At 39.0% G+C, this 22,007-nt stretch overlaps 3 protein-coding genes across 4 annotated transcripts; 2 read left to right on the plus strand and 1 right to left on the minus strand.

The window, feature by feature from the left end:
* Positions 1–1,592: 1,592 nt before the first annotated feature.
* Positions 1,593–4,879, minus strand: htr7a (5-hydroxytryptamine (serotonin) receptor 7a). The gene is made up of 2 exons (XM_043262415.1): positions 4,207–4,879; positions 1,593–3,445 (listed from the first exon to the last, which is right to left on the minus strand). The coding sequence occupies exons 1-2, from the start codon at positions 4,812–4,814 to the stop codon at positions 2,620–2,622; spliced, it is 1,434 nt and encodes a 477-aa protein (XP_043118350.1). The 5' UTR covers positions 4,815–4,879; the 3' UTR covers positions 1,593–2,619.
* Positions 4,880–6,643: 1,764 nt separating this feature from the next.
* zgc:65997 (uncharacterized protein LOC794398 homolog) lies at positions 6,644–8,265 on the plus strand. Its single transcript, XM_043262730.1, has 3 exons — positions 6,644–7,002; positions 7,188–7,365; positions 7,824–8,265. Exons 1-3 carry the CDS (start codon positions 6,679–6,681, stop codon positions 8,108–8,110), a joined length of 789 nt encoding a protein of 262 aa, XP_043118665.1. The 5' UTR covers positions 6,644–6,678; the 3' UTR covers positions 8,111–8,265.
* A 1,512-nt stretch (positions 8,266–9,777) lies between these two features.
* On the plus strand, positions 9,778–21,490 carry pank1a (pantothenate kinase 1a). 2 transcript variants are annotated; one of them, XM_043262728.1, is made up of 7 exons: positions 9,778–10,290; positions 13,685–14,037; positions 14,336–14,589; positions 16,294–16,470; positions 16,885–17,008; positions 17,506–17,631; positions 18,693–21,490. In XM_043262728.1, exons 1-7 carry the CDS (start codon positions 10,068–10,070, stop codon positions 18,750–18,752), a joined length of 1,317 nt encoding a protein of 438 aa, XP_043118663.1. In that variant the 5' UTR covers positions 9,778–10,067; the 3' UTR covers positions 18,753–21,490. The 2 variants fall into 2 exon arrangements, with proteins under 2 accessions (XP_043118663.1, XP_043118664.1); XM_043262729.1 differs by lacking the exon at positions 9,778–10,290 and adding an exon at positions 11,396–11,620.
* Positions 21,491–22,007: the final 517 nt, after the last annotated feature.

Raw genomic sequence — 22,007 nt, forward strand, 5'->3', positions numbered from 1 at the left:
ACATAGACATAATTGCATTAACCATTATAATAATTACCTGCACAGTGACAATTGAGCCGGTCCTTAGGTTACCGCATAATCAGTGCAGCGAGGAAGCCCTAGAAATGGATGACATAACCTCGTGGAATAAAAAGAGTGACAGACAGAAGCAGTGAAACAGAACCGAGTGAATCCGGGCGTAAAAGGGCATTGATGAGCGACAGGTAACATTTTGGACAGGCAAAATAGTCCAATCAGAACACCACTTTAAAGATGCCATTATTTTTGTTTTCTCAATGCCACTAATTGTTAAATGTTGTATATAATGCAAATTCTGTGATCATGATTAGCGTCTGTGATTACTGCTGTTGTGAAATAAGCCAGCTTGAATATTGAACATTTTTTTTAAAGCAGAGTCAAGCACAAGTATGAGCTAATCAGTCTTAAGTGCACAGAAAGCTCACGAAGCCTCTTGTTATTTTTCTCAGCTTGCTGTCATCACTCTCGCTTTCTCTCAGCAGGTAGTTTGAGCAATTCTTGCGACCAACACACTCCCGAACCACTTCATATGTAAATAGCAGGGAGACTGATGAAGAATGCAGACGTATCTATTTTTCTAATGCAGGAATCACATAAAGAGCAGTTCAACAGCCCAAGACGAGAGCGAAGCGAGAGGAAATTGTATTATCGTGATTATCATCCACCGACAAAGTGTGAGCGTTCAAGACTCGAATGAGCTTCACACAAAACATTAGCGGCGTTTTTCGGTGGGATAATTTAGCTGAGCATAATTTTTTTTAGAATTAATCTCAAGGTTCCAAAAGTAATTAATTTATGCAAAAAAATAATCAATTAGCCTTCCTTAAAAAGAAATGGACTCAGGTGAGTCAATAATCTGGAATAAATCTCATCACTGATGAGTTGTCACGATGGATGGAGAGAACACTGAAATGTCGAAAAAAGAGGAAATAAAGATGGAGGAGAATTAGAAAAGTAATAAAAAGACACTGGTGATTACTACCCACTCATAATTCTCCTCTCACTCTCATGGCTGAAAAGATTTTCTCAGTTGGGTGAAATGTGAGGGAATTATTCTGACCTATAATTTTACAGTCCTCCAGTCCATCTACCGCTGCGGCGTCAGCCTTTATCTTATTTTACTTCCTAAGCTCAGTGGGGAGAAAAAGGATTTCTACGTGAGCAGGTGCTCATACGATACTCATGGACCAGAGCAGATTCGTGCTGATGTAAATTCAGGTCCATCGTTACCATCGGCAGCAGCGTGGTCTCTTTGTGAACAGGTAGCAGTCACAGGTAGACTCGCTGGGCCCTTAAAATAGAATTCCCCGCAGGGCCTCAAGGACTGGGCAACTAATTAGATTGGAGTCATAACAAGTGCTTTAGTGATTCTAAGTGAATGGGAACACCTCCCCGCAGTTCGCTTCTCTTTTCTTTCCCTTCTCCCGCCATTCTTCTCTTATCCTCATCGCCTGGTTGTAATCAATATTCAAGGTGAAGTCATAGAAATAGGAAAAATGTGTAATACGTTTTTTTTTAAGGTTGATTCAAAAATGTAAAAGCAAGTACTTCAACAAAATAAAAAAGAAAACCCAGCACTTTGATCCTTTATTTTATAATGTTAAAACACCTACTACAGTAAAAAGACATTGAATAAGTATCTTTACATTTTGCACAGGTAGACATAAGTACAAAAGTCATTATACAAATTGGTGTGTGACAAGTGATTGTGAGGGACTCCAAAGACTGACCCTGATTACAATTGCGTGAATGTTTCTGTGACATGTATGATAAATAAATACTAGCGACATACAAGCTAATTACATAAGATCTGAGCAGAATCAACCTATAAATAGCTGCCTACAAAAAAAAAGAGACCCGAGTCAATCTCATCAAAATCCCTTTAATTACTGATCTGTGATCAGATTACGTCTTGTTCCTTCTGGCTTAATCACAGCTGGAGAAAGAAGCTTAGCTGACATTAGATCTGTGCTTTAATATGTTTTCCATCAATGCATAAAATGATCTGTGGTTTTATACAGAGTAAGCATGTGCAGAAAGAAATGGTGTTCGGCACAGAGGCGCAAGCGATTCAGACACAGATGAATCACACTTAGTGAAATAACAGGTGCTGACAGTTGACAAACGAGTTTCTCACAGCTCGATAAACGTTTTTAACGCAGAAACCAAGCTGAGAGGTTTTCTGTTTTCAAGAATGAATAAATGTAAACCGATTTCTCCCTACAGTTCTATTGATCTGCATATCCAGAGTCCATCGAGTGACAAGATATCATGATACCGGTGCAATATCGCGCACGTCTTGTATATAAACTACATCGCTTTTCTTTTAGGTTATCTGGAACTGAAATAGAAGCTGAACTCTATTTGATTCATCAGCTATATGTATTTTTCTCTCTTCTACAAAAGGAAAACCAATGGTTGTGTTCCCGTGTCAGCAAATATGAGAAAATGCAATCGCATTGACCATGATGCACCCTTCTGTCTAATTTGACCGCTGTTTCGGACTGCGTCGGTACTGTCCAAACATGACACAATCCTAAATGTCATCATGACCATTTAGGCTTGTACGTTGACCTCTGAACTGTGTTTGCACAGTTGGGGTCACCCGGAGACAACCACCTCCGGTCTTTCCACCAGTCGTAGGGCCTCATGCATGCCGGCGGCTGACAGCCTGCGGTTAATATTGCGGTAACGGCAGCTGAGCAAACTTCGGTAGGTGGTGCGCAAGTCACGGTTGAAGAAAGCGTAGATGAAGGGGTTGATGAGTGAGTTGGCGTAGCCCAGCCACAGCAGGGTTCTCTCCACCCACAGCGGGATGCAGCTACACTCCGTCCCGCAGATGAAGGGCCGGGCCGTGGAGAGGAGAAAGAACGGAAGCCAGCAGACGGTGAACGCTCCAACCACAATCCCGAGCGTGGCCGCCGCTTTCTGTTCCCGCTTGAATATGGAGATGCTCCTGCGGTCCGAGCTCCTCCTGCCCACTCCTCGCAGGAGTCGAGGCAGACGCGCACATTCTTCCACTTCCCTCTGCAGCTTGATCGCCACGGTTACGCAATCCACTTCCACGTGTTCTTCCGCCCCATCTGCCCCTTCCGCCTCATCCTCCTCTTCCTCCTCCTGTCCTGAGCGAGGGAAGCCGGTGATGGTGTGTTTGGCAGCACTGAGCTTGGCGGCGCGGTAGATGCGGTGATACATGACCAGCATGACAGTCATCGGGATGTAAAACGCGACGGCTGTAGAGTAAATGGTGTAGCCGAAGTCCTGGCTGATCAGACACACACGGTCATCGTTCACGTTCTGTGCCCAGCCAAAGAGTGGCGGCAAGGTGATTGACGCAGAAAGCAGCCATACAGAAAGCACCATTTTGGCCATACACCAGCCATTCTGTCTCACTGGGTAAGTTAGGGGCCTGGTGATGCCAAGGTACCTGTTAAAGAGAGAAAATACATGGGCAAGTAAGAAGACAGGACTTTATTTGATAGCCATTTTATCAAGGCAAAAATATATCCAGTTTGTTTAATGGTCTGATCTAAACAGTCAAGACCGAAGAATCTATGAGTTTTTGCACCACTGCATGTCATTTCATAATAATTAATTATGCATAGTTTTATAGCAGAAAAATAAAACTTGGAGGCATGCAATTTTAAAGAAATCTACTTGATAACAACTGTAATTAGAAAAACTTCACAATAACGTTTAATAATTCATTAACATCAGTTGAACACAACATTTTAAAATTATGATATATAATTATAGAACTTATTATTTGCAAATTAATATTCAGTTGAACGAAAAAAAATTTTTATTTAAAATAAAATATATATTTTATATATTATATATGAATCTATGTAAATATTAATTTATGAGTACACTGTTCATTCTAAATTATTTTTGTAAATAATGCAATATAAAAATATATAATATTAAAAATATGTAAAAACGTTCATTTATTCTGAATAGCCTATAAATGTTTTATACTTTAAACTGTACTCGAATTTATTGTTAAAAAATTGCTTATGTACAAAAATATTAACATAAAATAACAAATGCTGTTGATTTTTAGTTCATGATTTCTAATAGATTGACTAATGATATCAATGCTATTGTAAAGTGTTGCCAAATGATTTTTCGTGATCACCGATCATGATTGTGATCATCAATAAGCAGTGCACCCTTGAGAAAACTCACCGGTCGATGCTAATAACGCAGAGGGTCATAATGGAAGCGGTGCAGCACATCACATCCATGGCTATAAACACGTTACAGAAGAACTTGCCAAAAATCCAGCGGCCACCGATCAGGTCCGTGATGCTGACGAACGGCATCACCGCGAGCGCAACGGAGAGGTCCGCGAGCGCGAGGGATACGATGAGATAGTTGGAGGGCTTCCGTAGCTTTTTCACGAAACACACGGAGATGACCACAAGCAAGTTCCCGCAGATCGTGATGAGCGTGAGCATGGTCAGCACTCCACCGATAAGCACCTTCTCGACCTCTCCGTAGCTGAGAATCTGCTCCGCGCAGCGCGTGCCGTTTGAGACCTCCATCATCTCCAGAAGTATCGGGAAGCCGGAGGGCTTCATTTCCAAGGATCCGGAGCCCGCAGCCACTGCCACCTCTCCAGACTCGTGCGCAATTTTGAACAGGCGAGGGATAAGGACCTCGGAGATCATCATGCCGTTAGAGGTTTCCACGCTTGCACCTGTCTCTAGCGCGTGCTCCTCGCCCATCAAGGACTTCATAGTTTCTATGTGGCTTTGCGCGACAGTTGAGCTGTTGGTACCACCCAGCACCATGCCGTGCTCCTTTTATCCATGAACTTTTCAGAGCGCCGACGATGGCACGAGATCACAGCTGCGCGCGCAATGAGTGATGCGCATCCGATTAGCGTTCAGTCACTGACGCGCGGCTAATTTCTCTATTTTTGGAGGACATCGTTTGTTCGTCATTTTCGCACACTGTGTTCTGACAACAACTCGGTGAAAAGAAAGTTTATCGTTTTGTTTTTAAGCATTGATGGTTGTGACCAAACTTTTAGCAAACAGACGTCAGTCTTTCCCCGTCGCAACACCAAAATGATAACAGTCATGGATTTGTAATGTATTACACTGAATAACAAAATATAGTAAAACGTTTCCGTCTCCGATTTTAACATTTTATCTTCTACAAATGAAAAAAAAGTCCTGAAGCTACCATTAAAAAAAGGCCTACAACTTGCACTGCTACGGGTGGGTTTTAACAATATTGAGCCATTTGTGACATGTAATATTTTGTGTGAATATTGCGGTAATTAAAAAAAATAATAATAATAATTAAATCCATTCAATACAATTTATCATTTTATAGCCAATAGCCAAATAGGACAAATAGTCATACCACAAGGACACTTTGGTTGTGAAACAACAAATAAAATAAAACAAAATAGATTTTAAAAAACGCATAAAATCATAAAAATAAGATAATTTACTCTGAAGGCCCAAGAATTATGATTTGTTTAATTTGTGATTTCGATGGCCAAAACAGTCTGGAGAGTCATACTAGAGAGATTTTCATTCCACTTCTGTTTCATGTACAATAAAAGAAGAGCACGATTCCACGTAAACCAGGCGGAATAACAGAATATTTCTTGTTTCACAAAGTACTATACTGAAATTTCATCCAGAAACAAGCTACACTGTCGCCTCCTGGTGACAAAGTAAAAACCGAGCGAATGCGCTTTTACCGAAGAGTGCGCTGGACGAGCTACACCTGCGGCTGCGCGCTTCAGAGCGGTCACTAACACTAACACTAACACGACCAGCTGCGGAAAGGTAGCTGTAAAATCGAGTCAAGAAAGGTCAAGTTAGTTCTGAGGAACAGATGCCTCTTATTTTTGCGTCAAACTCAACGACACGCTTTCATGAATCCTTCACTCTTTATGCTACTACATCTATGACTTTTACTGATAATAATATAGCAAGCATATTTTTGTTGTTTTGTCAAGTTTTATTTTGTGTGTTGATTCTGTGCTTACTTGATCTAATATTTGATGTTTTTTATGCTGTAGATTTAAGTAGCAAACGAGAACTGCTGAAATTAATTTTTTTTAGACAAATGCATTCTTAATGATTTTCAGTTTTAAGATAATTAGAGCTATAGTGTTTTTGAAAAACTAAAGAACGTGTAAAAGGACGGTGTTTGGGGTAAAAAGCTGCGGGTCGCCGTGATTTTGCCAAGTAAGACATCATCCTGGATCAACATTACTGTCCAAAATACAGATTTATCCCAATCCCTAACCTTCTCAGTTGTTGGCATGGCATGGTTAGATTCGGATCAAATAGGCTACATAATAAATGTCTGATTGGAATTCATCACTACGACACAGAACATTTCTATTTTACAATGTATTAAAACAGGAAACCAATATTAGAAATGATAACAATATTACTCGATATTAATTAGACTGATAGATTGAGACTTTGATGAGCATAAGAAACTTCACAAAAACATTAAAGAAAGATATTGATTCCAAATCAATAATTGACAAAAACTACATGTAGGCCATGCAGAACGGAAACACAGGAGTTAAAAAAAAACTGGTTGATTGCGTAAGCGTCCTCCTTCCTCCTATAGAGGGCAGCCAATAACAAATTAACGCGCATTTTGTTTTCGTAAGGAGTCATGGCTGCTGTGGCGCTCGTGCAGGGCGCGAGTAGAGGTCTGGGCTTTGAGTTCTGCAGATATCTGCTGTTCAACAGGCCTCCGGCAGCCGTGGTCGCCACATGCAGGAACCCGGACGCCGCTCATCGTCTGGCAGCCCTGAGAGAGCAGCACCCGGACAGACTGACTGTCCTCGAGCTGGACGCGTGCAGGGAAGAAGACATCGCGAGCGCGGCTGAGAGCGTCAGAGCCGCCTTCGGGAAGGTGGACTTGATCATTAATTCTGCAGCTATGCTTCATCCGTCTGGTAAAGGAGAAACACATTTACGAGACGTGTCCGCTCAGGTAGACACATAGACCATTTTGACAGATACCGAAGACGTACTCGTTTAAAACATTTTATAATTATTGAGTTATATATATATATATATATATATATATATATATATATATATATATATATATATATATATATATATATATATATATATATATATAAAGCTTTGGCGTTCTTTCTTTCTCTCCTTTAGGGAGTAATTTCTACTTTAACCATTAATGCAGTGGGTCCACTGGTGATGGCCAAGTATTTTGCCCCCCTGCTTCAGAAGGGAACGGGGGCGTTCGGCCAACAGCCCCCAAATAAAGAGAAACAGCACAGTGGCATCATTGTGAACATGACTGCTAGAGTGGGCTCTATAGGAGACAATGGTTGGTGTCTAGCATAAGAGAAAAGATTTTCTACATTTATATAGAAAAATGAGGTTTGGGCACAGTATGGAAGAATTGCTCACCGGTCAAAAAGTGAAAGTTTAGAAAGTTAAATGTACTCGAGGCTGTCTAACTTGTTCTGACGTGAAGTTTGTGGTGCACTCTAAAAGCATATTATCAAAATAATAGTATAACAATACCAAAACAAAATGAACATGTATCTTTAATAATGCAAAAACATTTTTCACAATAATTGCTGTCCCCATTCAAGGCAGCCTCCCAAATCAGTCTGAATATCATGAGCAAGGCACAAATAAATCACACCTACTAATATGCGATTATAGCAATGTGCTGTGAGTGGCCACGGATGAAATTATATCTAGAGTCGTTTATAGCTGCATCTGGTCTGTTTCTGCCAATTTTAAAGTGCACATTTCTGTGTATTTTTCTGTTATTAGCTCTCGGAGGCTGGTACAGCTATAGGATGTCTAAAGCTGCCTTAAACATGGCCACCAGAAACCTGTCCATTGAGCTGGGTCGAGGGCGCTCTAAAATTGTGTGTGTGTCATTGCATCCTGGAACAGTGAAAACAGATTTGTCTCGGCCCTACCATCACAACATACCCAACAACAAGCTCTTCAGCACGGAGCACTCAGTCCAATGCCTTATGAACATTATAGACACTCTAAATATGTATAAAACTGGTAAAGCATACGCATGGGACAATACTGAAATACCTTGGTAAACTCTGTCTTGTCAAAAACAACAGTATTCTGTGTGTACCCCGTTTTTGGGTGAGAAAAGTGTTGCAAAGGTGGGCGAGAAAAAGGAAAACAGCGCTGAAACAAATCAAGCAGTCTTTTACAGAAAATAAAGGATGTGGAAATATTGGATTTAAAAGGTATTGTTTTATTGAAAATCTTTAATACACATACATTCCAGGAAGACTTGTAACTCCTTATTTCTTTTTCATTTTGACTGTAAGATTAGTAAAACAAATAACTACCACATCAGATAAGAAGAGCTGAAAGTGTTTGTAAAAGCTATGCAAATGTATTTCTTTTCTAATCCAATGAATTGTATACATTTTGAAATAACTTTTTCTGTTGTTTTTTTTGTTTCATATATTAAAAACAACCTTTCAGTTGTCATTAGACCTCCTTTCCAAGTAGCTGAGGTCACAGATGTCACGTTCGCTGCAGTTTCCTGAATGATTTGGCCCCTCTCAGTCCTGTAGCTATTTTAGCATGCATCTATTTTGAAAAGTACCGCCCACAGTACTTTCCAGAAATGTGCACAGTGAATGAGATGACATTTGATGATGCAATTATTATTTAACACTCTTTAGTGTTTGTCAGATACACTCTTCTGAAGCTAATTAAAAAGGACTGACCAAAGTTAGTTACCGCTGTTTGGAGACTTGCTGGTGATTTTGCTTCTGGTTAATGTGGCGTTTGCTTGTCAGTTACACTTTCTCTCCGTTAGGTGGCTAAGCTGAAAGTAAAAAAAAAAAAATTACATCTTAAAAAAAAAAAAAGAAAGAAAGAAAGAAAAAAATTATATATATATATATATATATATATATATATATATATATATATATATATATATATATATATATATATATATATATATATGATGAATCACCTTCATGTAAGCAAGAAGCAAGAAATAAGTATTTTGTCTTATGGTTAATTATAGCCTAAATCGAATTCTCAATTAGTTACCAAATTATCCAATTTAATTTATTGCAGAATTGTAACAATTGAAACTATAATTGAATAAAAAATTATTTTGTACCATATGAGTACTATTATTATTACCTTATTTGCAAAAGGTGTGTAAGTTTGTCATTTAGAAATGTCTGTGCTTGTTTAATGCAGCATGAAGACACATCGGGCAGATAGATTTCTTTCTTTATTTATTTATTCAAATGACATCAAATCAGCCTTTATTTTGGTTAATGGTTCGCTGATTTGAAAACCCGCTCATCTCTCTCTCTCTCTCTCTCTCTCTCTCTCTCTCTCTCTCTCTCTCTCTCTCTCTCTCCATGATACTTATTTGATACCCGAGAACCACTAAACTGAAACTCCCCTTTGACCTCATTCACCCCACGATACATTCATGCGGAGAAATCGCTTTCAATTGCTACCCATTAAAATGATGCGTTTGAAAGGATAGATAGATAGATAGATAGATAGATAGATAGATAGTGTTATCAACACAAAACAAGAGTGACGCAGGCGAACATGCCGTACAAAAAGGGTGATATTTAAAGACATTCTCGATTGACTTGTGAGAGAAGATCGTTCTGTACCTTGATCTATTGTTAGCGATAGGCTACGGTCGTGTGAGCGCGCGCGCGCCGGGCTGAGAAACTGGTTCGTGGAGCCATTCCGGTGACGTCACGAGCCGGGTGTTTGACGGGGTGGCTGCCGCAGCGCGAGGACCGGAGAGTGGAAATATGACCGACAATGACCTCGACCGCAGCCCGCGCCAGCGTCGTGCCCTCGTCGTTTAGGATTCGACGCCGGTAAGCACGCGCTTTTATCGCCGCCGCTCCCGTTCCTAGATTAAATCCGCGCGTTCGCCGTAGGTCATTAGCCGCGAGCCTGCTCTTATCTCGGAAGCGCGACACATCCAGCGCGTGTCTGTTATTGCCGGAGCCGTGCGCGTCGAGGGCTTTTGCCGTGCATTGAAATATGGATAAGGCCAAATCAGTGATGGACCAGAAAGGAGGATCGGGTCCTTGCTGCACAAACGGCATGCACAAGCCACTCCGACGACAGCTGAGCAACGGGAGCCCGTTCAGCCCGACGGACGATAATCACCACCATCTTCACCACGACCCGCAAACCAACGGATCCCCGGCGAAGAGGTGTCGGCTGCGGAGGCGAATGGAGTCAGTGAAGAAAAACCGTCCGCGTAAGTTTATACTCGCGGACACCTTCAGAGTTCAATATTTAATTTTTGCACATTTGATTTCAACGCTGTCTGATAATGCCCTACGATGTCAACGTTCAACACGTTATTGCGAGAGTAATGTTTCCCACTGGCCGTTTGGTTGGGGTTAAAATTCATTTTTGTCAGTGTAATGGCACAATATATTAGACGGCCTGATTTCTGGGACCGTAACTGGCATTGGAAGAATATATGTGAATATATTAATTTCTTGTAAGGTATTTAAAGACGTCGTTTTGACCTCACTGTTTACTTCAGGTAACGTCAATAACGGTTGTTGAACAAGAGTACAAAGTAGGATTCATAATCTTAAGGAATTTATAGATTTTTAAACTTAGTCCGTTTGAGCAAAAAGAAATACAAAAAAAAAACTATTTAATTTACTACCCTCGAAAACGTGTTGCCAAAATTATGAGAGAACGCCTATGTGTTTAATGTTCACACAAAAGGAGTTTTATTTGGCTTTAAGTTTTATTTTTTAGGTCATAGTAATGTTCATTGAGTTAGCTAAATCGGTAACTCCTATGATTGATTTATGTTTTGTTTTACTAAAAAAGAACCAATTCATTAGAGTCATTTGCCCGGCGAGTTAATCGGACAACACTGGACGCACAGTATGTTTCTGATTCACTGAAAAGAACCGATTCAAAAGAGTCATTAGTTCGGAAATCGAAAAACACCGGTCTCTCGTGTTTCACCGGAGATCCAGTAGCAGACTCGGTCAGACAGGTTTAATACGGCGTTCCGTTCGTATCGGCAAAGGATGACATTTCGAGGTTTTGACGCTACTCAAACGCAAATGTCAGTTATTTAATTCTGGCTTAAATGCTTTTCATCCCCAGATCCTAGTAACGTTACATACTGTCATTACTTCAGTGCTCTGTTTCGCTTGTATCCCGAGGAGTGTCTTTTGTTTTGAGGAAAGCGTTGAGACTGTTCTTCTCGCTCTCTGATTGGTCGTCGTGAAGTCAGGAGGTGTGCTGAAGCCGCTCCTGATGGAAAGGCTCGGCGCGTTTCGACCAATCAGCGCTTGACTTTTGTCTTCGCGTGGCCGCTTTAAAGGGCCAGACAGAAACGCCCCCACCCTCCACTATAAGGAATTTCTCCGTTTTCACTCACTTTTGCAAAGCGACGCAAAGAATTCAACTTTGAGAGATCAGTTATAATGCATTAGACTATTGACTGCGTTTTGCCTGTGACCTCTCCTGCTGTTTGGGCGTTTTGGTGTTTTGGTTTGCACCTGAATATATTAGGACTACCAACAGGATGAAGTTAAAGTGTTCAAGGAAGCCAGGTAAGACATCACCTCATCTTTGTGTGATGTTGCAAAACATCTGCTTCCTTGTGGTTGCTCTTGTAGTATTTTTATTTACTTGAAAAATATTCTGGCGACACTGTCTGTGAATGGATTAGATTTGTTTTCTTTGGCATTTACTGAAGTGCAAAAATGTTGTAAAACAAAGTGGCTTCATGTCAGGTTTAATTCGTGTGGCCAAAGGTAACGGCAGCAGAAAAATGAACGCTTAATATAGCGTTCACACAGTTGAGTGAGTCTTTAGTTGTGTCAGACCGCATGCCAGGCCAGCTTGTCAACATTCCTCAGCTCCAGCCATGTTTTGTGTACATGGTAACACCTTTGTAGCAGCATTTTTTATTGTTCTTTTTTTATCTATGCTCAACCCATGTACATAGAGTGAAAATGCATTCTTGCTACCACGTGTGTGAGCTGACAGTTTACATTTTAAGTTTATTCCTTTAGCAGACACGTTTATCCAAAATGACAAATGAAATATACAACAAGCGATTAATGACAAGGAGGCAGTAACACGACACAAAGGTTAAAAAATTGGCAGGAGGATGGATAGATATAATAGAAGCATGGAATAAAAACATGGAAAAAAGAAGTGTGAGTTTTGGACTGTCGCAGGGTTTCGTTCAGATTCACACACCACAAACACATGGATAAGCATTAAAAATGTAAGAATTACATGTGTATGTAAATACAAGATGTGTATGTATATTTTGAGTACATTTGTTCTGAGGGATTGTAGGTCTGACGGTAATGTTGAATTCAGCGGTGGAAGATTTCTTCTGTTCTAGTTTGATGGTTGTTTTAGACACCCAGTGTTCTTCATTCTTCTTCTCTTTCACATGGACACTCACTTGCCTGCCAGTTTCTCTCGGTCAGCCCTTCTCCTTCTCTTAGGCACATTCTATCTCGCCACTTCTTTGCCTTTCCCAAGCCCCTCACATGGACACGCTTGCCTGCCAATTTTCTCTCTCTGTCTCGCTCTCTCTCTCTCTCCCCATGCCTTGGCTGACTGGGGGAAGTAAACAGACCTTTCACCCACATGGGCTGTTTGATGTCATTATGTCACGCCACTGTAACACCCCCTGTTCACCTGCTTCTTCTGGCTCAGGTCATTCAGTTTATTGAAGAAGCAGCATTGTTTCATTCATGGCAAGAACGCTCTTCTGCATTTTTCACTTCAAATAACATAAATTTTCCCTGTGTCTTTTAAAAGTATGGAAGCAGAGCACGTGCGTATTCATTCAGATGGACTGTCGTCTACTTGATTTTCATTCTCTGAAATGACACTGACGTCCAAAATAACCCTCCCAGCATACGCCAACGTCTATATTAGTTGGGGAAAGAAGCGTGAGGGTCATATGAGATGATCTTGTAGCAGAAAGTGTTCTGGTTGCAGACAAGTCAGCTGACAGTGTTTTTATACCTGGAAGACCTTCTCCCTTTGATCTGCGTGTACAGGTTTACTCAAGTTCAGATCTGTGTCCCTGACCTGCCCTCATTCTTCCAGTTTTGTCTGGGATCAGTCCACTGAAAGTCTTATGTAAGAGCCATATCAGTAATGATGTACCAATTATTTGCTAAAACTTTGCCCCCCGTGGCTGCTTGTTAGTCGCTGATGTGTAATTCAGGTCAGATTCTGCATTTCTGTGAACTGATATGTTTGTAATTTTATAAACAGACCTGTGCATCTGTGTGAATGTTTGTGCTGGCACCTAAGCATCCCAGAACAGCCATTTGCAGCCTCATGGCTGTTGCCATGGTAACTGCCTGACTCTTCATTAGATGCTGCAGTGTTGCTTGGGGCAAGCAAGCCACTGCCTCACTTTTGCTGACCTGCTTGCAATGTTTGAATTAGCTCACTTGCTTTTAAAAGTTTGGGTCAGTGAGATTTTTTTTTTGGATTAGTGGCTTTGAAAGAAGCCTCTTTTGCTCACCAAGCCTAAATTTATTTGTTCAAAAATACATTTTTAGATGCTAGTATAGTATCTGTCTTATCTTGATCACAACTTATACAATCATGTTGATCAGTCTCTTATCTCTTCCTAGCCTTTCCATGGTTTGGAATGGACATCGGTGGTACTTTAGTAAAGCTTGTTTACTTCGAGCCAAAAGACATCACTGCAGAAGAGGAGCAGGAGGAGGTGGAGAATCTGAAGAGCATACGCAGGTACCTCACCTCCAACACGGCCTACGGCAAAACCGGTGTCCGCGATGTACACCTGGAGCTACGCAACTTGACAATCTGCGGTCGCACGGGGAACCTGCACTTCATCCGCTTCCCCACCGCTGCCATGCACAGATTCATCCAGATGGGCAGAGATAAACACTTCTCCAGCCTTCACACCACACTGTGCGCCACTGGTGGCGGGGCGTACAAGTTTGAGAATGATTTCAGAACGGTAAGGAGATGTGCCACATGGTCTTCAATGTCACATGGTCCTTTAGAAATCTGTAAGATATGGTGTGGCACTTACAATATATAACTAATAATATAATTAATATTTTTTTATTTCATCAAGAATTTATAAAAGGTCTTGGTTTGGAAATAAGGTTCAATCTTCTCAAAGGAATGGCTAAACATCAATTTTTTTTATTAATAAAATTATGTTCAAGAAATAAATCTGGAAATATGTTTAAGGGAATGAAGCTTCTCAGAGCAATGAGTAGTCATGAATCCTTCTTTTTTTTTCTTTGTAGATGGCGGACCTAGAGCTGATGAAGTTGGATGAGCTTGATTGTTTAATCCAGGGGCTGCTGTACATTGACTCTGTTGGTTTTAATGGTCACCCTGAGTGCTATTACTTTGAGAACCCCTCCGACACACAGAACTGCATCAAGAGACCCTGTTGTCTTGACAACCTTTTTCCCATGTTGCTGGTCAACATTGGCTCGGGTGTCAGCATTCTGGCAGTCTATGCAAAAGATGATTACAAAAGAGTGACAGGCACCAGGTCAGCACAGCTTAGCAACATGCACCATACAGAAGACGCCTACAAATAAAAGCGTCAATAACATGGCCAGACTTTAAACTAGTTTTTTAACATTTACATTGATTTGGCAGATTCTAAAATAATTTTGAGTGCATCAATAACTAAAGTATGTGATAAAATTAAGTAGTGTTTTGGTTTTGTAAATTTGTTTCCAAAAGTTTTAATGTTAATTAAAATTAATTAAAACAAAATCTAATAGTAAAATGTATATCAATTAATTCAAAGTTGTAATGTACAGTTATTTAATTTAAAAAGTTGGCTTATTCAGTGTTTTCTCTGAGCAACTTTTTTGCTGAGATCCATCCATGTTATGCAGCTTTTATCTTAAAATTTCCCTCTCCGGCATTAAATATGAGTTTACATTTGCCGTTTGCTAACCACATGAACGTGATTGTTTCCTCCTCGCAGAATCAAAAGCTTGTTAGAAGCACAACAACACACAATCACCTCCTGCTGTGTTCATTTTTCTCTTTGAAACATGAGACTGAGTCATCTTAGGATGATAACAAATGTGATTGACAGCAGAGTAGGTTGTGAAGTTCACTGTCAGTTAACAGACGAGCGCTTTAAATGTGCTTGTGCCAGAATGGAACAGCCGTTCTGCCGTGATTGACAGATGGGAGGAGATTTGTCAGCAGTAGTCAAAGCTGATGTGCACATTTGTCACACTCGCACGAGGATCAAGAACTGTTACTCGCATTTTACAAACCTCTATGTGTATTTCCCAATCAATGTGATCCTGTTCAGTTTAGTCGTTTCTGCCACATGCATTTACACTGCTTGTCAAAAGTTTGGAAAATTTCAGATGATTTCGTGTTTTTACATTCATTGAAGCTGCATTTGTTTGATACTGTAAAATGACTGCAATAATTACTGTAAAGTCAGTAATGGTATAAAATAAGTATAATTTAATATACGTTTTTCAGCTTTATTTTAATATTTTTCAAAATGTAATTTAGTCTTTTGGCAGCGCTGAATTGTAAGCAGCCGTTACTCCAGTATTCAGTGTCACATGATCCATCAATATAAAACAGATTTTGCTGCTTTCATGGCTTTTTCCCCAAAAGAACAGCATTTATTTGAAGTAATTTTTTTTGTAACATTGAAACTTTAGTGCTTTACCGTTACCTAACACGTCCTTTACTATGTCTTACTTCCCCCAAATGTATTTTACAGCTTTCAAACTAATATTAAACAGCACAACTAAAATATTGATCATAAGAAATGTATCTTGAGCATCAAATCAGCAAATAGAATGATTTATGAAGGAATATGTGCCAGCAGAGAATGCAGGAATAAATTGCATTTTAAAGTGAAAACAGTTACTTTAAAATGTAGTGTTTCACAATATTACTGTTTTATCGTATACAGTACATTGGTGAGAATAAGAGGTATCTTTCAGTAACAAAATCTTAATTACTCCAAACTTTTGTTATACAAGTAATGTGTCAGTGACATTGATATTGCAACACAAAGCAATGACCCCGACACTTGTTAGTTGTCTCATTTTTAAAGCTGGTCTGTTTGTGACCTTGGCTGTACGCACATACTTTACATTGTGGTCACAAGGTCAAATTGTATACATGTGTGCACTTCAGATGCCTGTAACCATGTTTTGAATCTAATTGTTTCTTTCTTTCTTTCTTTCTTTTTTGCTCTCCATAGTCTTGGTGGAGGGACATTTTTGGGGCTCTGCTGCCTGTTAACGGGTTGCGAAACATTTGAAGAAGCCCTTGAAATGGCCAGCAAAGGGGACAGCACCAATGTGGATAAACTGGTGAAGGACATCTATGGGGGCGACTACCAGCGATTCGGTCTACAAGGGTCTGCGGTAGCTTCAAGGTACAACAGACCCTCAGTGTTTGTGTGCGTGGTGTCCGATAACAGACATCCACAAATGAAATGTGAGGCTGCTGAGCTGTATTTATGGGGTCCTGCGTGTAGGCTTGTCTGTTTCATGTGACACAAACGCATGAGATTCCACTTACAAGGCTATTTTAATTTACATTGCATATATATATATATATATATATATATATACACTGTAATTATAATTATTTTAATCTGTATTCTACTAGATATTTTTTATCATAACTGCACAGTCTACACTAATTTAGATGCATGGTCTAGAGTAATTATACAGTTAAGTTATAGCAGTGACTATCCAGCCCTATGATATTGTGCAACAAGTACACAAACTGGTTGTTTTCTGAGTGTCTGAGAGTTACTTAATAAGTGCTTGTGTTTTTACTCTAGCTTTGGGCACATGATGAGCAAAGAGAAGAGGGAGAGTATTTCTAAAGAGGACTTGGCACGAGCCACACTCGTTACGATTACAAACAACATCGGGTCCATCGCACGCATGTGTGCAGTTAATGAGGTGTGTTGTGTGTTGTGTGTGTGTGTGTGTGCGCTTTCAGCAGCAGCTGTGAGCATCTGTCTGGCCACTCTGGGCTTCTCTACAGTGTTGCCTTGTAGCCTGGTGATCAAGCAGCATTGTACAGGGCTTTCAGGGTGTACAGAACATCATCAGAGCGGAAACTCCCCACATTATGTAGTGAAAACATGATTTTATCACATTAGCTTTGAATTTTCCCAAAAATACCAATTTGAGCACCTTCTATGAAACCTCCATGAAACAAATTGCTTGTGCTGGTACTCCCCCTACTGGTGCTGCAGGAAACAACCTAATTTAGAGTTGAAATGAGTTTAGACGTGAAATGTATGTCTGCAGCATACTCAGTTAGACTAATTAGATAGTGTTTACTTCTGTTCCACAGATTTATGTAGATTTTTTTCCAAAATAAGTGTGAAAATGTGAGAGACATTTTAAATATCTTGGCCTGGTCATGCTGATGTTTCTGTTTTGTCCTTTAGAAAATTGAACGGGTTGTTTTTGTGGGAAATTTTCTGCGTATAAACACGGTGTCAACAAAGCTTCTTGCCTATGCTATGGACTTCTGGTCCAAGGGCCAGCTGAGGGCCCTTTTCCTGGAACATGAGGTAATTCAGTTTTTTTTATTACCGTAAATTCTGGACTATAAGCCGCTACTTTTTTCATAGGTTTTGAACCATGCGGCTCATACAAAGGTGCGGCTATTCTGCAGATTTTTTCCCACCGCTAGGGGCGCTCTAACCGGAATTAGAATCAAAACTAAGACAAAATAAATGCAAAGAAGAATACGCTAGTTCCTCTTTAGCAGATATAAATCGGTAGAAGCGGATAGCAGGACGTCAAATTACCAATCCTGTCAAACTCTATCTTTTCAAATCCTCACCCCTTCATCATGGAACCCACTCGAAGAAGTTCGTATGATGCAAGTTTTAAGTTGAAGGCCATCGATCTCGTTATACAAGAAGGAAACCGCGCTGCCGCTCGGAAGCTTAGCGTCAATGAGTCTGTGGTGAGACGCTGGAGGAGGCAGCGGGAAGAGCGTTTTAATCAGCAAAGTTGCTGCCGTGTTAAAATACAGGTTAGGAAAGGATCTATTTAGGTACATACATGTACATTTACAATTCAAAATCGTTCTGTTCCTGTAGTAAATATCTAATCTAAAAACATACATATCTGTGGCTTGCAAAACTTTTTAAATAGAGCGGATGCGGCTTGTTTATTTTTTTATTTTTTAAAAAATAGAGCGGATGCGGTTTATATGCCAGTGCGCTTTATAGTCCAGAATTTACGGTATTTATTTTTAATCTATTGCATCTATTTTCTCAAAAGAAAATACACTATATTTAAAAAGATTGGGAGCTGAAAAAGTTGTTAATGTTTTTCCATTAAAACATCCCACAGACTCATATGCTCACAAACACTGCATTTATAAAATGTTATGTATTTTAATGTATTTGAAAATGTGTGTGTTACTCCAGTTCCCAGTATCATTCTAGTATGTAGTTTTATAAATATTTTCAGTATTATTATTATTATTATTGTTGAATAAAAAAAGTCCTGGACCCAAACTTTTCGAGCAGTGCATAAGACTTTATATAGTGGTAGTTTAATGAAAACATGCATGTTTGTTGTTTATATGTACACTTATGTATGTTCACGTGCGTTTCAGGGATACTTTGGAGCTGTCGGTGCTTTTCTAGAACTGCTGAAGTCATCTGATGATGTATAAAGGAAGGAAATCATCACTTCTGATCCAGAAGCTGCTTTAAAACTTCCTCACAGGAGCTCCAACAGGAAAACTGGAATACTGGGAACACTGAGAAATTTAAAAGAAGCCATTATAGTAATTAACCTGTAAATAAACCTTAAAATGAGATTCTAAATAATATTTTTATGAGTAGCTTAGTCTCCTTCAAATTGCAGACTTCAACGTAACCTTATTGCTTATTTGTTTTCTGGTTGTTTTTCTGTCGTTTTCATTTTGTAATATTTGTAAATATTATAGTGTAGTGAACAGGGAGAGTTTATTGATGGCCAAAACCTGCTCTGTTAAAGCTTTGCTATGCTTGTCATGCCCACAAGGTGAGAGCATATTTGGCATTAACTGGTTTATTTTTAGGCCTGGTTAAATAGAGTTTTAGAGTTTTTTGTTAAACTGCTGTTTAGACCCAAAATGATGCTTGACACACTGTTCTAGTTAATTTTTAAGCCTCAGGTGCTATGCTAAATGTGTGCCGACTGACAGGGATCCTTGTAGTAAAGAAAAGACACTGGTCTCTATTATAGCACAGAGCAACCTTTTTCCCGTTGCCTCTTCCTTCCCTCTTCCTCTTCTCTACAGTTAATAGTTCTCCATGCGTTTATGCATGAAAGATATTTTAAACCAGAATTTAAACTTCACTCTTGGAATTTTATTAGAATAGGTAATTTTTTTTAACGATACATATTTACACTGATTCACAAGAAGCCTTTACTCATAAAAGGATACACAGAAAGCTCAGGGTGTCGTCTTTATTTTTGAAAGGGAATTCTGTGGGACCAAGTGGCCAATTTGACAGGCACTTCAGATAGAAAGCTCCCCTAACATCGCAACTTTTTTTTTTTTTTTTTTTTTGTCCATCTTTGCCTCTTTTTCTTCCTGCCTTTTCCCATTGTTTCTCCTACTTAAACCAAAGCTACTTCTGTCATCTTTTTTTCTGGATGCACACAGTTGTACGCACATACCTCCTCTTTGGTTGCCTTCCTCTTATCTAGAATGGTACTAAAGTACTCGAAGTAGCCGTGTGATGTCAAAACAGAAAGATTAAGTCCGTATGACAGCAGTTACCCACAACCCCCCATTCCTCGGTATTCAAATATCAAACATGTTTTGACAGTTTTAAGACTCAGCCATTGTGTTTCTATTGTAGTGCCAAAGTGAGACTGGGAGGAGTCAAACCAGAGAGCCTGCCAATGCAAGCATTCCTGCTTTGCCAGGCCACGCACCACATTTCTTCTCCTAAAAGTTGCCTAGCATTAGAATATTTCTAAGATCCTTTTAAGTCCAATATTTAGTCATTTAAAAAATAAAAACACCACTCCCTTACTAGTCAACTCTGTTTAATTCTGCATGTTGTCTTTCTTAACTTCTATGTGATTGATCTCTGCTTTTAACCTCTGGCTGTTTTTAGGTTGTGCTTTTATTTTATTTTATTTTAACTTTTATCTTTTTTTAATATTTTTTTTGATATATTAGATTTTGGGGACCTCACATCAACTACAAAATTTATTTTTCCAAAAAAAAATGTATTCATATATTACTACTATTTTTTTCTTTTCATAAAATCAAACAATGAAAAAACTGTGTTGTTAAAAATGTTGCATACCTTTTGCATAACTAATTTTGGTTTTGGTTGGCCTTGTATATTTTGCATTAAATTAATTAACAGCATATTTTGGGTACACAATTATGTAATTTGATTTTTATTTTGGTACTGTTTTTTTTTTTTTTTCAATGAAAATGATCCGGTTTTAAACCCCTCATTCTAGATTAGCGTGCTCTTTTTTTTGTTTGTAACAGTGTATCAGTATGAGAGCTGAATACTGTATGAAAGATTAACATTAATGAAGATTGTATGGTATTGACAAATTGTTCCTGCCACACATTCTTAGTAAGACACAAGTATGAGCATGTTTTAAGTGTTATTGCTTGTGTAATTGCACTGCTCAATTCTATGATAAACTTAAAGCTCTCGTTCATTTTGCATTAGGCTTGAATCCACAAAATACAGCTTTGTGTTTTGTGAACATTAAGGTTCGAGATAACTTTTGTTGTGATCCCAGTATGCAGCAAAACCAGCTGCCAGTTACAGCAGTTTTGTTTAGTAAAGAAACAACACAGACGTTGAATTTAAAAAAGCAGTATTTGTATCATAAACAGTTGTTCTAATACAAATCCTAAGAGATCCTTTTCATGTATATGGTTCTCTTCCTCTGAAAGGTGACCTTTCACTCCTTTTGCTATGCAGTAAAGTCAGTTGCGCTGAATGTTGTTTGCTAAAAGCAGCTTGTTTGAGAAAGTTAGAAATAGCTGCCGATGTCCTGTCTGCCACTTTTGTCAATAACACTGTTATAAAGATTGAAATGGGGCATTTTGACATTATTGTTCTGTCTGTATCTGGATGTTTTATTTTAATTCCTACTGACATTTTAAAAAATATATACTGTTGCTTGTTTGATGCTTCTTTAATGAGTACTTTTTGCTGTTATATTCGACTGTACAAATATGTAAATATTTCTGTCTTTTTTTCACCTCTCAAAAGACATCAAAGCCACACCGCTTTGAAATGTGGCTTTGCTGAGAAAATAGGAGAGATTTGATGTCTGTGTGATTCACTGGGTTTAATTGGGTGCTGTAATGCATAGATTCAAGAAAGGACGTTGTAAAAAATAAAGTTTAAAAACAAAATTATTGGAAAAAAAATAAAACCTTTTTTTTTTGTCAATTATTGGCACCTGTTTTAAAATGCTTGCACCTTAATAATGAGTACAAGAACTACACAGGATTGCGCACGTCTTAAATCATCGTTTATGTAACATTTTGTCTGCAAACTGAGTTAAAAACTAAACTGAACCTGAGAAAGGGAACGAGGACAAAAATGTCAGGTACAATTGAGCCATTCATTACCTCTTAAAAACGTACTAGATAAATGCTTTTCAAAAGCAAATGAGTGGTAGGGTAATATGTATGGGCAAACCGCTGTTCTTCTGTTATCTCTTCTTGTCCTTTAATACAGCTATAGCCTGAACGCTAAGAGCTTATAACAAAGCTGAGGACGAGATCCTTATATAATTTTTTTTACATATCAATATATGTCTCGATTTTGACTTTTCAAACACTAAAGTAATCACAAAAGTTAGTTTACACGACATTTCGGGCGTGAATTTTCACTGACGATAAAGAGTCGAGGACATAGGCTAAATTATTTCAGTAGCAGCCTACTTT

This window comes from Puntigrus tetrazona, chromosome 17 (genome assembly GCF_018831695.1).
Source record: "Puntigrus tetrazona isolate hp1 chromosome 17, ASM1883169v1, whole genome shotgun sequence".
Lineage (NCBI taxonomy): Eukaryota > Metazoa > Chordata > Actinopteri > Cypriniformes > Cyprinidae > Puntigrus > Puntigrus tetrazona.

Coding starts and splice junctions, on each gene's coding strand:
- pank1a (XM_043262728.1), top strand. CDS start 10,068: ATGGATAAGGCCAAATCAGTGATGGACCAGAAAGGAGGATCGGGTCCT. Junction 14,590..16,293: donor AAAAGAGTGACAGGCACCAG/GTCAGCACAGCT, acceptor TGCTCTCCATAG/TCTTGGTGGAGGGACATTTT. Junction 17,009..17,505: donor GCATGTGTGCAGTTAATGAG/GTGTGTTGTGTG, acceptor TTTGTCCTTTAG/AAAATTGAACGGGTTGTTTT.
- zgc:65997 (XM_043262730.1), top strand. CDS start 6,679: ATGGCTGCTGTGGCGCTCGTGCAGGGCGCGAGTAGAGGTCTGGGCTTT. Junction 7,003..7,187: donor TACGAGACGTGTCCGCTCAG/GTAGACACATAG, acceptor TCTCTCCTTTAG/GGAGTAATTTCTACTTTAAC. Junction 7,366..7,823: donor GGGCTCTATAGGAGACAATG/GTTGGTGTCTAG, acceptor TTCTGTTATTAG/CTCTCGGAGGCTGGTACAGC.
- htr7a (XM_043262415.1), bottom strand. CDS start 4,814: ATGGTGCTGGGTGGTACCAACAGCTCAACTGTCGCGCAAAGCCACATA. Junction 3,446..4,206: donor TGCGTTATTAGCATCGACCG/GTGAGTTTTCTC, acceptor TCTCTTTAACAG/GTACCTTGGCATCACCAGGC.